Here is a 13,180-nt window from a genome sequence, read left to right on the forward strand (position 1 = left end):
CGGCACCTTCTCATTCGATAGTTGAAACCATGTTGAAAGCATGAACAAAGAGGAACTGGAATTGGACTGTCGAGCCTTGCCTCCCCAATGGCACAAACCCAATCAGCGCGTCTGTCAGCTCCGGTGGTTCTTCGCGGCTGTGCCTCCGCAGCTTGGTTCCTGCAGTAGGCCGCGCAACTGGATTGACGGAATATCACAAGCCACCGAGAGTCTTTTAGCTGGGCCGAGAGCCCTGTCGCGCGCTGTATCATGTCTTTTGACGTGTCGCGCGGACGACCCTTGCTTTTTTTGTTCATTGAATGTTGTAATCTGTTTCCCCACACTACTTGCTGTAGTAGAGACAAGGCTTGCGATGTATTATATGTGGCGACATCAATTGAATCATGAGAAGGCAAAAACGCAGAGGGATTTTTTTTGTTTACCAATACACGATGTACAAAGAATTGCGCGATCAAAAAAAACTCAAAGCTTTAGCTATCAAAATATTCGGCATGTACTTACTTGGATAATGCATTGCTAATGCTCGTCGGTAGACGATCACCGAGGATTTGAGGAAGGTTTTTTTTCCCGTTACAGGGTACTACTTTACATTCTCAGATTTGACGGTTGTACTTTTGGCCAGGATCATATGAAACGGACCGGGGAGGTGAAAAAGCCCAGAGATTGCCCAGCAAGAACGGTGACTGGCGCCGCGGTTCAGTCAGCACTGTAAGCATTAAAAAGCAACTAGCATGATGGCGACCAATGCCCGACCGTTTCACGATCGAGAACAGCTTGGTAGCACGGTGGTTGCCACCGTTGATAGCCTTCTGATCGGCAGAGGAAAGTTCTGAGCGACTTGATGCCCGATTAGGGAATGGATAGGCCTTTGTGCGCTTACTACTCCAGCTGGGAAACTTGGGACTGAGTAAGTTTCCCACATGCTGATCGTCGAGGGGAAAGCAACGAGGTGCATTTCATCCGGACTTCTGGTAACGCCCGAGTGCACATCGCTCCTTTGGAGGTCTTAGATCGCTATCTGAGGATCCGTCCCGGGGGAAACTAGTAATAATGGGGACCTCCGAGGAAGAGGATTTGGGGAGGCAAGAAGAATGGAGCAGACCGTCAGATCATTGCATGTCGATCCCTCGCGCGCCGGGGGCGATGGACAGTCGATGCCCTGGCAGAGAAATGACGAGACGGGATGGGCGTGGGGCAGGTTGATGGGTTTGAAGATGCTGATTTGTTGGTTGTTGGAGATGGTGGACTCGCTGGGAAAAGGCACTCCTCCCCACCCGCTTGACGCCCATTTGCCCGCCGGAGCGCAATGCGCACTGCGCTGATAAGAGGTGCAAATGATTGCCGCTGTCACCATCGCCTTGATCCAATCGCCATGCACCTCGTGGCCACACGGCCAGTTCCCAAAATGTTGGTTATATGGATTGGCAGAGGTGGTTGGTGTGTGGATGGTTGAGTAGGTGGTAAGAAGCAGAATGACGACAACTCGAGCTGAAAATCAAAATTCAAAACACATGACCTTTTAACAAACTACCAACACCACCACCACCATTTCTCTAGTCAGACATGGAGGACTGATAGGAAGATTCCCAGAGTACCACATCACACCAGTAGGCCTTTTTTTTCGGGTTTTCCAGTCAGCACAGCCTCTCCGCATTTTCAGCGTAACACCGTGTGCTGCTCCACTTCTCTTTTTGGGCTCGTCGACCGATGTGGATCTCTTCCTGGCCCGATACAGAGGAGGCCAGTGTCCTGTACTTCGTTACGATCCCATACCGTCCTTTTTCTGAGCCTGCTATCCTAGGCTTTCTTCACTACGGAGTTCTCTTTTTTAAATAGGGAGGTCCACCTACGAAGGTTTACACCTTGAGGTTTGTCTTTTCCCTCCACCTCGGAGCCCTTTCATAGTAGCACTGTAACAGATTATAGTACGGAGTACTCGGTACATACTGGAGATACGGAGGTTCCCAAGGACCTAACAGGCTAACAGGCCAACACCAACAAATCCACGCTAAATTCGTAGCTAGCCCACGCTAACACCCGATCCCTCATGCTCGCTCAATGCGATTGGAGAGTTCGGGACTGAACACTTGGGTGATGTGCAATCTCGCCCCAGACTGGGCCTGATACCACCATTTTACACCGCATACTCCGTACACCTAAGCGGAGAAGAGACTCTCTGTGAGACACGCCAAAAATTAAAATAAATTCCCCATTTAGCCCAAGAGTCCCCATTAAAATCCATAAAATCCATAAATTTTTATCCATAATAATATAATTCCCATGAAATCGTAAAATAAATAATAAAATATAATTCCCCCCCCCCCAAGTAATTATTATTTTTTACTTTTTGATTTCCCTCAATGCACCCCGTTCCTGGTCCCACTCGGTCCATGACTAGTGAGCCGGCAAGTAGAAAATAGCACAAGCAGATCACTCTTTTATCCACTGCGACACCCTTCTGGTCTATCTCGTTCCCTTCCTTCTCTCCCATCTTTTCCCAGATTGCCTATTATCGGCCCTGTCTCTCTTTTATTTTTTATTTTTTTTCTTCGAAACCTTTCCTTATTTCTCAATTTCTATATACTTTCCCACTAGTATTTACTTGTTTGACTGTTTTGGGTTTGGGAGGCTTTTGCAACTTGTGATATTTCCTCTTCTTTCCCCAATCACTTCCTCCGGTTCCTTGAGCTTCGCTAAGGATTCCTGTCCTTCCTTTAACAAGTGTTCCCTCTCATCCTCCTCTTCATCATCTCTACCTCTATACCCTAATCACCTTTTTGGTCTACACACTCATTTGTCTCCCCCTACGTCTCGGTCTTTTTTGAGGATAACCGGACTTGACCATCAACAAACTACAACTACTCTCTCGACCTCTATACAATCTATACATCCTAATATTCTACGCGGTTTTGAATTGGCGATAATTTCCACAGGTGTGTTTGTGATTGATCCAATGTTTCGTTCAATTCATTCAATGAATATGACTTGGATATAACAATTATCAAAATGAATCTGGACAACTAACTCAACCACAACCATTCAGATCTACCACAATGGACTCATACACAGTGACCTCGACTCCGGTCCAAAGTCAACCTTCGTTTGCATATTATCCCGACTCAACATCACAGGGCCACTACACCAGCCAGCCACAAGACGTCCCCTACTATGGACAGATGCAGTATCCCGGCCAGCAATGCGAGCAGCCCATCTACTCGGCCCAGCCCGTCATGAACATGCACCAGATGGCCACCACCAACGCCTTCCGCGGTGCTGCCATGAGCATGACTCCCATTGCCTCGCCTCAACCATCCCAGATGAAGCCCGCCATCTTTGTGCAGCAAGGCTCTCCAGCGTTGATGCCTATCGACACTCGCTTCATTAATGCTGACCTGTACGCTTTCCCTTCAACGCCGCCTTTGTCTTCGTCGGGAAGCTCCATCAGTAGCCCCCCGTCTGCCAACGGCACTCTGCACACGCCAATCAACGACGGCTTCTTCGCCTTTGAGAAGGTCGAAGGCGTCAAGGAAGGCTGCGAGACGGACGTGCACACCGAGATCCTGGCCAACCCGGACTGGTCTCGCTGCGACTCCCCACCTATGACACCTGGTAAGTTCTGATGAAACGAGTAGAGATGTCATATCTTGAAAATCGACCATGCACATGCAGATGATGAATCCCTCATGCAAGGGATGGATGATGATCAAACAAGAAGGCTAATTTCCCTTCCAGTGTTCATCCACCCGCCGTCACTCACCGCCAGCCACACGTCGGATCTCCTTTCTGCGACCTCCTGCCCCTCGCTTTCCCCCTCACCATCTCCAGTGCCCTCCGAGTTCCTCGCTCATTCTCAGGCTTTGACCGCCGAGTCCGTTAGCTCCGTTGGTTCGGACTTCTGCGACCCCCGCCAGCTGACCGTCGAGCCCTCCGTCAATGTTCACACTCCCCAGGATCTCCCTCCTCTGCCAACCCTCACATGTGACGAGGAGGCCCCTCGCGCGGTTCTGGGCAGTGCGTCTGTGACCCTGCCCGTGAATGAGAACCCTTCTCCTTCTTTCACCGCTTCAACCCAGGATCCTCTGAGCTCCTTGCCCACTTTCGACAGCTTCTCTGACCTCGACTCCGACGATGAGCTGAACCGCCTGGTTGAGTTCCACCCGGGCGCCAACGCCGTCTACCTCGGTGGCAAGCGCCAGCGTGTGAACCAGTACATTGTCGAAGATGATGGATTCTTGAGTGAGCACAGCCTGGAGGACGCGGACGACCACGAGGGTTTCCTGCACGACGGCCTTCCCTCATTCGAGTGGACCGAGTCGACCCAGCCCCAAATGGAGGAGACCGAGGATATCGCCCAGGAGGAGGAGGAGATCAAGTCCAAGAAGCGCAGCAGCCGCAAGTCTTCGCGGAAGAACTCCAATGTGGAAATGGAGGATGAGCCCGTCAAGAAGATTGCCGTGGCTCACTCCGAATGCAGTGCTCCATCTGTAGGCTCCCCCTGCACCGACTCCGAGCCCGCTCCCGTCTCCGTTAACCGTCGCGGCCGTAAGCAGTCGCTGACGGATGACCCGTCCAAGACCTTCGTCTGCACCCTGTGCTCCCGCCGCTTCCGTCGCCAGGAGCACCTCAAGCGTCACTACCGCTCCCTGCACACCCAGGATAAGCCCTTCGAGTGCAACGAGTGCGGCAAGAAGTTCTCCCGCAGCGACAACCTCGCCCAACACGCCCGTACCCACGGCGGTGGTTCCATCGTCATGGGTGTCCTGGATGCCAGTGAGGCTGGGATGTCGTTCGATGATCAGCACGACGCCGGTGCCCTTGGCCAGGTGATGTACGAGGCTGCTCAGTCTGCCGAAGTCGAAGACTCCCCTGCCTCCGACCGTCGGGCGGCGAAGAAGCGCAAGCGTGACTTGGCCTAAACATTTTTCTTCTTCTCTTGGGCTTGATTCACTGCTGCGTTTGATGATTTCTATGAGACCAGGAGATTCTCCTACTGCATATATAATACATACACATCTTCGGTTGGCCTTCCTCTCATCTACAGGGAGTCTGGTCACCGTTGCGGTCTTGATTGGGTTTGGCGTCCGGGCATTTTACACTGGTGTCGGTGGATCATCGGTGTACGGCAACTTTTTGGTTTTCTTCCACCTTACATCACAGAAGGGGAAACGGGGATACAGCATGAGGCGAATACGGGAAAAGGAGTCTTCTTTTTGTCTCTTTTCCTTCACCCTCATGACTTTTTTTTTTCTTGGGCCTTGGGCTTGGGCTTCTTTTGGCGGGGAAGACGGGTCCCATCTTTTCATGGGTGGTCTCTATTATATTTTCGGAGTCCATGAGCATGAAGAGGAAACCAAAAAAGAAAAATAGAGCGATGGCATCTGTCTCTATGGTTTACAGGTAGTGGGATATGGTGTTGATTTCCTTTGTCATTGATTTTTATTTCCTTGTTTCTTTTGTTTTGTCTCTCTCCCACCCTCTTTCTCTCTTCTTGACTGTCCGCAGACCCGAATCAGCAAGACCCAAGCCTTTCGTTTGATCACCTTTTTGATCCCCGTTTTCTCTCTGTGATCTTTTTCTTCTTGATTCCTTTCTTGGTTCATCTTTTTGGTCTTTTTTTGGATTCTTGTCCAGTTCTTTCACACCTCATTTGCCCTACTTCGATGTAATATCCTTTTTTTGAGCTCTTGTTCTTCTTTATCTTGTGCTCTCTCCCACTCTGTTTCTTGTGCTGGTCACATTCGTGTATAAGTTAATTTGACCACTACCCCTTTCTTTTCACCTACACCCTTTTTTGTCACATCATACCCCTTTCTTGTATTGCATTTCTTGCCTGTCCTGTCGTTTTGGTATCAGGTTTATGGAGGTCCCCAGTGGATCTTTAGTATTTCAATTACAAGTATAATTTTTCCATCTTTTCAGCTAGTAGGCTTTCTTGCAATTCTAGAATCCACCAGTAGCGAGATTGGATTTAGCTTAGGGAGAGCCCTGGCAATTCTCTGACATTTGCTCCAGCATTGTAGGTATGTTATTAAAAACAATCTTGTCATCAACACATCCATTCGAGAAGTCCTCGAGACTTGGCATAACCCCAGCTTATCGCGCTATCGATAAGCCCTCGAAGTGGGGAACACAAAAAAGACCGCCCACCATGACATCTTCAAACCACATACAACCAAAAGCAAAAAAACAGCCAGGGCAACGGGGCATTGAAAAGAACCAATGGCCCTTTCAAACTCCAACATGCCCCCTCCACACTCTCCCCCATCACCAGGCCTCAACGTGATAGCCCTGATCTCGGGCGGCAAGGACTCTCTCTACTCAATCCTCCACTGCATCCGCAACGGACACAAAGTAGTCGCCCTAGCAAACCTACACCCGGAACAAAAAACCACGCCATCGGATAATCAATCCAATCAGGAAGATGGCCAAAATGGCACCGGCGACATGGAAGAAGACATCGATAGCTTCATGTACCAAACCATCGGCCACAGCGTGATCCCGCTCTACGAGTCCGCACTGGGCATCCCGCTGTATCGCGCACCCATTACAGGCGGCGCAGTCGATACGGCGCGGATATACAGACACGATGCAGCGGACCAGGCAGCCGAGCCTGTTTCAAACATAGAACCGGGCACGGAAGACGAAACAGAGTCCCTCGTCCCCCTGCTCCGCCGCATCATGCAGTCCCACCCAGAAGCCAACGCCGTCTCGGCCGGCGCAATCCTATCCACATACCAGCGCACCCGCATCGAGAACGTCGCCGGCCGACTTGGTCTCGTCCCGCTAGCCTGGCTGTGGATGTACCCCTCGCTCCCCGCGCCGGCCGAGCGAGACGCGGATCCCGCGGCTGTCGCGGCGGCGGGGCTGCTTGAGGATATGGCGGGGTGTGGGTGCGATGCGCGCATTATCAAGGTTGCCTCGGGCGGGCTTGATGATGGGTATTTGTGGGAGAATGTGTCTGGGTCTTTGGCTGCGGGGCGGGGGCTGCGGAGACGGCTTATTAAGGGGATGAGTCGGTTTGCGGCGGCGGAGGATATTGGGGGGGCGGTTTTGGGGGAGGGTGGGGAGTATGAGACGCTTGCGCTTGATGGGCCGGGCTTTTTGTGGAAGATGAGGATTGAGGTTGAGAGGAGGGATGTCAAGGTTGGAGAGGGGGGTGTTGCGTTCGTTAAGTTGAAGGGGGCGAGGTGTGTTCCTAAGTCTGATGGGTTGGAGTATACGCCGCAGGATGTGAGGAGGCCGGTTTTGTTGGATGGGACGTTTTCTACGGCTTTGGATGGGATATCCTCGCTGTCGGTGCATCAGATGGAGTCAACGGGCTCTGGTGAGTCTGTGTCGTCGCTGGAATGGTCTATCGACGAACCGAATCACCGTTTGTCTCCGTCGACATGGACTATTTCAAACCTGGTCGCGCCAGAGGCAGGTCCCAGTGCGGGCGAACAGATGAATGCTATTGTCACCAAAGTCCAGAATGCGCTATCGTCTCCTCCGGATTCTATCTCAACTCCTCGCTCTACAGAGGATATTGTCTTCGCCACTGTCCTCCTACGATCCATGTCTGACTTTGCCCTCATGAACAACGTCTACGTCTCCCTTTTCAAAAAGCCAAACCCACCAGCCCGCGTTACAGTCGCCTGTGGCGATGCCCTTCCGGCTAATGTGAGGGTCATGGTCTCGTTTGTGCTCGACCGGGGCGCTCGAGACCGGCGCCAGGGCCTGCACGTCCAGTCGCGGTCGTACTGGGCACCGGCGAATATTGGCCCATACTCACAGGCAATGTCTATCCCATTGCAAGATGAGGGGAGAATCGTTTACATTGCGGGTCAGATTCCGCTAGAACCAGCTTCTATGGAGGTTGCTGCGCAGGATAAGCCCTGGGTTGAGGGGTATTCCTTGAGGGCTGTGCTTGCACTCCAACATCTGTGGAGGATTGGCGAGGCTATGCAAATTGATTGGTGGCTCGGTGCCGTGGCTTTCATGACGGGTGTTGATCGTGTCGAGGCACAGGTGCGTATTGCATGGGAACTGTGGAAGAAGATGCATTCCCGGCCTGAAGGCGATGAAGATGAAGATGAAGGCCCGCAGCTTGATGCTTGGGATATCAAGTACGGACGGAGAGCAGAGGAACTGATGCCTCAAGCGGTAGAGTCTAGTCTACCTAAGTTCTCCGTACTTGACGAGGATTGCCAATCAACTGTTGCGCCTTTCCTGGCGGTTGAGGTCGATGAGCTTCCTCGGGGAAGTGACATTGAGTGGCAGGGACTTGGTGGTCGGTGCCAGCAGGCCAAGTTGCTGAGCTTGGAAGATGGTACGTCTACAATTGCGGATGAACGATACAGCTACCGCTCCCTGGAGCTTGACTCTGGAAGCTCCGAAGTGTTATTTGAAGAGAGGCTTCGTTCGTTGGTCACATCTCACTGCCAGACGTCCGGCCTGTCTCAGGCAATTCTATACACCAGCCTGCCGGTACCGGAGGGCGTCTGGCCAGGCCAGATTATCCCATGCCGATCGGTTTGGGGACGGGAAGGACGACGCTTGATTGCTGCTGCGGTCTTGCAGGAGGAGTGTGGAGTGGAAGTGTAAATACCCTAAATGATAGATACATCGTGGGACCTAATCACCAAATGGTCCCAAGTTGGTCATGTGGAAGCAGATATCATTATTGAACCGGATTTTGAAAGCGTATTTGAAGACTTGCCTATGAATACTAAAATAGGGTTCCTAGTAGTAACGGGGTCGGAAACTCACTCCTTTAGTCTGATCAGGTGTTGTATGGCGAGATTGTAGATTGTATACTAAATCCCAACCAAAGTCATATGGTGGATCGCCCCAGCTGGTCGGAACATGTGATAAGCAGGCTCCCTTCCGCGTTCAGGAAAGATAACAACAACCCGCTCTCCCACGATCTCACCGATTGCCTTTTCTGACAAGTATTGCGTTTTTTTTTTTTCGCCTTCTCGACTTTCTAATCCTACGATCCTACGATCTCTTTGTTCCCCTACCACTCTCTCCCCCTACCCCGGCATGACGTGCTCATCGACATAGGAATGGTGTCATGAGTTCTCCGCGGGGCCACGAGGAACAAGAGGCGATCCCTCGCAGCAGCACGCCTGCATCAACCTCCGATGCGATCATCGAAGATCTGCGACAATTTACACGCTCTCCCCATCCATACCACCGCACAAACGGGCGTCTCGGGTCGCGAACACCCTCCGAACACGGCGATCGCCTACAGCCGTTATCCGCATACCCGAAATCATCCCGGACACCGAGCGACAGTGGCACCGAGGCTGATGATGAGAGCACTGGTATTTTGAGAGGTCTGCCGGCGCCGCCGGTTCGCCCGCAAAAGGGATTGCGCTCGGGTGTGAATGGGACGCTCGATACCGATGCGTGGCTGCCTACATTACAACCGTGGCCGTCATTCGTGCGCCAATCATCCCGGGCGTCGAGGCGAAGTTCGGAGGAGGAGAGTGAGGATAGGTTTGCGGAGAGGAAACATATTCGTCGGCAGAGGCGAGTTGAGATACTGCGGCGACTGGTGGAGACTGCGCTGCTGTTGTCTGTCGGTGCTGTCGTCCTGGTGCAAGAAGATGCTCGTTCAATTGCCTGGGCTTGGAGGAAAGGTGAGATGCCTTCTATTTGGATAATGCCCGAGGTATGAATCTGTATTTGCTAACGATACTACAGAGCTCGCCACGCATGGTATTACGCTCATTACCCTCTATGCTACTTACCCCGTGCTGCTTCGAGCCTCGAGGGGCCGGCGGTGGCGCATATGGCCCTCCAAGTCCAAACGCCCGTTCTTCTCTATACCCGCGAGTTTCGACCCGGCGCCGCTACTCTACCCAATTCTCATTCCGGTTTTCGTCTCCCTATCCTTGACAAACCATCATCCGACCTTGCTTATACCCAACCTCATTCTGAGTCTCTCGTCTCTTCCGGCCCCTGCCATCCCCCTACAGAGCTGGGTCAATGGCTTCAGTGTGACACACTGGATGGTGACCCTGGTGCCGATACTCGCCTCAGAACATCTCTCTTTCGACTATACAATCCCCAAGCCGCTGTCGCTTCGCGGGCATGATGCGGAATCGTTGATTCTTCTTTTTCCTTTACATCAAGCGTTGATACCCACTCTAGACTTTTTGTTGACGACCAGCATTCTCCCCGCCGAATTGCAGCTTTTGACGACAGCGCTAATCAATTTGTACTTGTTTGCGGCCTCTCCCCAGGCGGAGATTCTAAAGGCCTTGCTATGGCTTGGTGGAATGTGCCTTTTTGCTAGTTGTCGACACATCCTCCGCTGGGAGGTGGCTCTAGCTCGGATTCCCAGTTGGAAATTCCGCCGTTCACTGAGCGGCTCGTTCTCTCCGCGAAAGTTCTTTAATATGATGGACCACCGGCTATGCCAGAAGCTGAGTCGGGCTGGGGTCTCGGATGAACCTACTTCAGACAGTGATGGGCCAGGTGGAGTGCCCCGACCTCGCAAGACGAAGACAAGGCGGGAATCTCATGACCCTGTCTCAGCGGTGGACAATGTGACTGCAGAACAAGCCTTTGAACAACATGCTCGCTCTCAAAACCGGCGGCGACGACATACTATTTCAACGTTTGAGGAAGCAGTTCAAGAGGAACGCGTGCGTACTACACCCGGTGGCCGCCGCAAGAAAATGATGGGACCGGGACTTGCCTCGTTCCTTTCCATGACTGCCGCCCAGGCGCAGGTCCGCAAATGGCTGTATGCGATTTATGTCTACGCGATTTCCCTGGCGATTATCATGGGCCCTATCCGAAAGTATATTGCAGAACGAGCTCTCCAAGGACAGGATCCTTTCGGGTGGGCCGTTGGGTACCTTCTGGGTAATTTGTCAGGGGTCCGATTCTGGGTGCTTATGCTGAACCTCGAATATTGGATCCAATTACCCGCCCGGCCTGATGCCGCTTTCCGAGATCCCTCCTGCTGGCTGGGGTGGGTTGAGCATGTCCGCCAGACAGACTTTGGACCTGCCAATACTCGCATCCTAATGAGCGCCTACTGCGTTGTGGTTCTGGTGACCGGGTTGGCAATCGTGTTCCAGCTCAGTTCCGTTGCAGAGGTGGACACTCGGCGCAAGGTTTTCCACGGCATGATGGTGCTCATGTTCCTACCAACCGTGTTTGTGGATCCAGCATTTTGTGCCCTGGCACTGGCCCTGGTACTCTCAGTCTTTTTGCTTCTGGATCTGTTCCGTGCATCTCAACTACCCCCAATCTCACGACCCTTAACCTACTTCCTCGCACCGTATGTGGACGGGCGCGACCACCGTGGACCAGTCATCATTTCACACATTTTCCTGCTAATCGGCTGCTCAATTCCCCTATGGCTATCTCTCTCCGACCTCGATCGGAGTGGTGAAGGTCCCTGGGCAGGTTGGGAGGTGCCCACTCGGGATGTTAGCATGGTCAGTGGTGTCATCTGTGTTGGCATGGGTGATGCAGCGGCCTCACTCATCGGTCGTCGATACGGTCGGCTGAAATGGTTCTGGGGCGGGGGCAAGTCGCTCGAAGGCAGCGTGGCTTTCGTGGTGGCCGTCTCGTGCGGATTGCTTGCTGTACGTGCATGGTTAATGGTCGGCGGGTGGGCCGTGACAGGGACCGAATCAGCCGGGGTGGAGGCCTCCACCGTTCGCTTTTGGTTCTGGACGGCATGCAAGGCGATATTAGCGGCTAGCGGGACTAGCGCGACCGAGGCGATCCTCACTGGCTGTAATGATAACGTTGTCGTGCCAGTTGTATTGTGGTTGTTAGTGCGGGGTCTGGGCGTTTGATCGTGCAGATGGGAAGGGGGTGGGCTTGCGTATAGGTGGATGACTCAGGGATGGATTTGGGGTCAAATAATGGCTGCCTTGTAGATAATTTTGTACCATATATACCTTTAACAATTCGACGCCCCATATTTTAAATCGTCATGAGTCAAAAGGATTCCGATCGGGGAATTAATGCAATGGGCTAGAAAACCAGTTTCTGCCTGGACCGATAAGCTTTTGGCGGGTTATCGTTGCCCAGCACCCTTGGGGCTGCCGATCTCGGATCGGGGGAGGCAAATCAGTGGTGGATCCTCAAGTATGGGGGAGATATGATTGCTTTGGCAGTATCTCGGGGGTTGTGCAACATGTATGGTTTGATCTGATTTATAATATATGGCCAGTATACGTTCGTAGTGTTTCATCTGATATAATGTAAAACCAGCACGTAACCCCAGTATAAATAGCATCTTGCAATGAATCATTAATCCCCGGAAGGAGACTCGTGACTCGCGATAGGTCACGATCTCGGCCTTATCTAATCGATAACCACCTGAAGCTGGGCACCTGCATGGCACTCCTGCCTGCTCCCCCTTTTCCGGTCTCTGCTTCTTGACTCTTGCTGCGCTACTAAACTCGAATCTACAAATCCTTCTTCTTCCTCTTTACTTTTCTCCTCTCCCCCTCTCTTGTATTTTGACATCTCCCAAGGTCCTCCTGGACATACATAAGGTACCATCTACGAAGTCCCCCCGACCCACCGCTCTACTGACCGCCTTCCAGCAGATCATCGCCTGTCACTCGTTATCGGCCATCAGAGCAGGTCACACCCCTCCCCAATCACCAGCCTTCACCACCCACCGCCGTCCTTGACGTCTCTGGGTCCAACTTTCCCGCCCTTTCAAACATCACATCATCTTCTTCCCCCATTAGACCAGCTCTACCCGCCCCCTTCCTGCATATTTTCCCTTTCCCTCCCTTTCCCACCCCCAAACTTTGGTTCACGGTCCCCCTCCTTTATACTCGCTACACCCGAACATTCCTACCCTGCAACTATACATCATCACTTCACCGCTTTCCACGACGTGCTTGGGACAACGGCTGTCGTGCGAACAAATCATTTCCTGAACTATCCATCGAACTATCATCATCCTTTTATACCCTTGCTGGACACGGACTCGCTTCACTCGACAACTCGACTCATTCGACCAGCTTCGTTCCACGGCTCTCCTTCTAGCCTGAGCCCAGACTCGTCGCCCTGACGGTTCCCTTATTCTTCCGTGCTCCTCACTTGTACGATCATCGCTCGTCTCGGCTCCCCTGATGGGCCTCTCGCTGAGTCCAACGTCTCTATTCTTGCTGCGGTAGTTGTGGTTGACAGAGCGCGGTTGTGTCCG

General features: G+C 52.4%; 3 protein-coding genes across 3 annotated transcripts; all 3 read left to right on the forward strand.

The window, feature by feature from the left end:
- Window positions 1-3,053: 3,053 nt before the first annotated feature.
- On the forward strand, window positions 3,054-4,916 carry sebA (putative C2H2 transcription factor (Seb1); the record flags this gene model as incomplete). The annotated part of the gene is made up of 2 exons (XM_056693710.1): window positions 3,054-3,609; window positions 3,733-4,916. The coding sequence occupies 2 exons, from the start codon at window positions 3,054-3,056 to the stop codon at window positions 4,914-4,916; spliced, it is 1,740 nt and encodes a 579-aa protein (XP_056560439.1).
- Window positions 4,917-6,240: 1,324 nt separating this feature from the next.
- On the forward strand, window positions 6,241-8,583 carry N7496_000780 (diphthine--ammonia ligase family protein; the record flags this gene model as incomplete). Its single annotated transcript, XM_056693711.1, has 1 exon — window positions 6,241-8,583. One exon carries the CDS (start codon window positions 6,241-6,243, stop codon window positions 8,581-8,583), a length of 2,343 nt encoding a protein of 780 aa, XP_056560440.1.
- A 472-nt stretch (window positions 8,584-9,055) lies between these two features.
- Window positions 9,056-11,807, forward strand: N7496_000781 (putative phosphatidate cytidylyltransferase; the record flags this gene model as incomplete). The annotated part of the gene is made up of 2 exons (XM_056693712.1): window positions 9,056-9,626; window positions 9,691-11,807. 2 exons carry the CDS (start codon window positions 9,056-9,058, stop codon window positions 11,805-11,807), a joined length of 2,688 nt encoding a protein of 895 aa, XP_056560441.1.
- Between the last annotated feature and the right edge of the window lie 1,373 nt (window positions 11,808-13,180).

The sequence above is a fragment of the Penicillium cataractarum genome (assembly GCF_028827025.1).
Source record: "Penicillium cataractarum strain IBT 29864 chromosome Unknown utg000001l, whole genome shotgun sequence".
In the NCBI taxonomy this organism is placed as follows: Eukaryota; Fungi; Ascomycota; class Eurotiomycetes; order Eurotiales; family Aspergillaceae; genus Penicillium; species Penicillium cataractarum.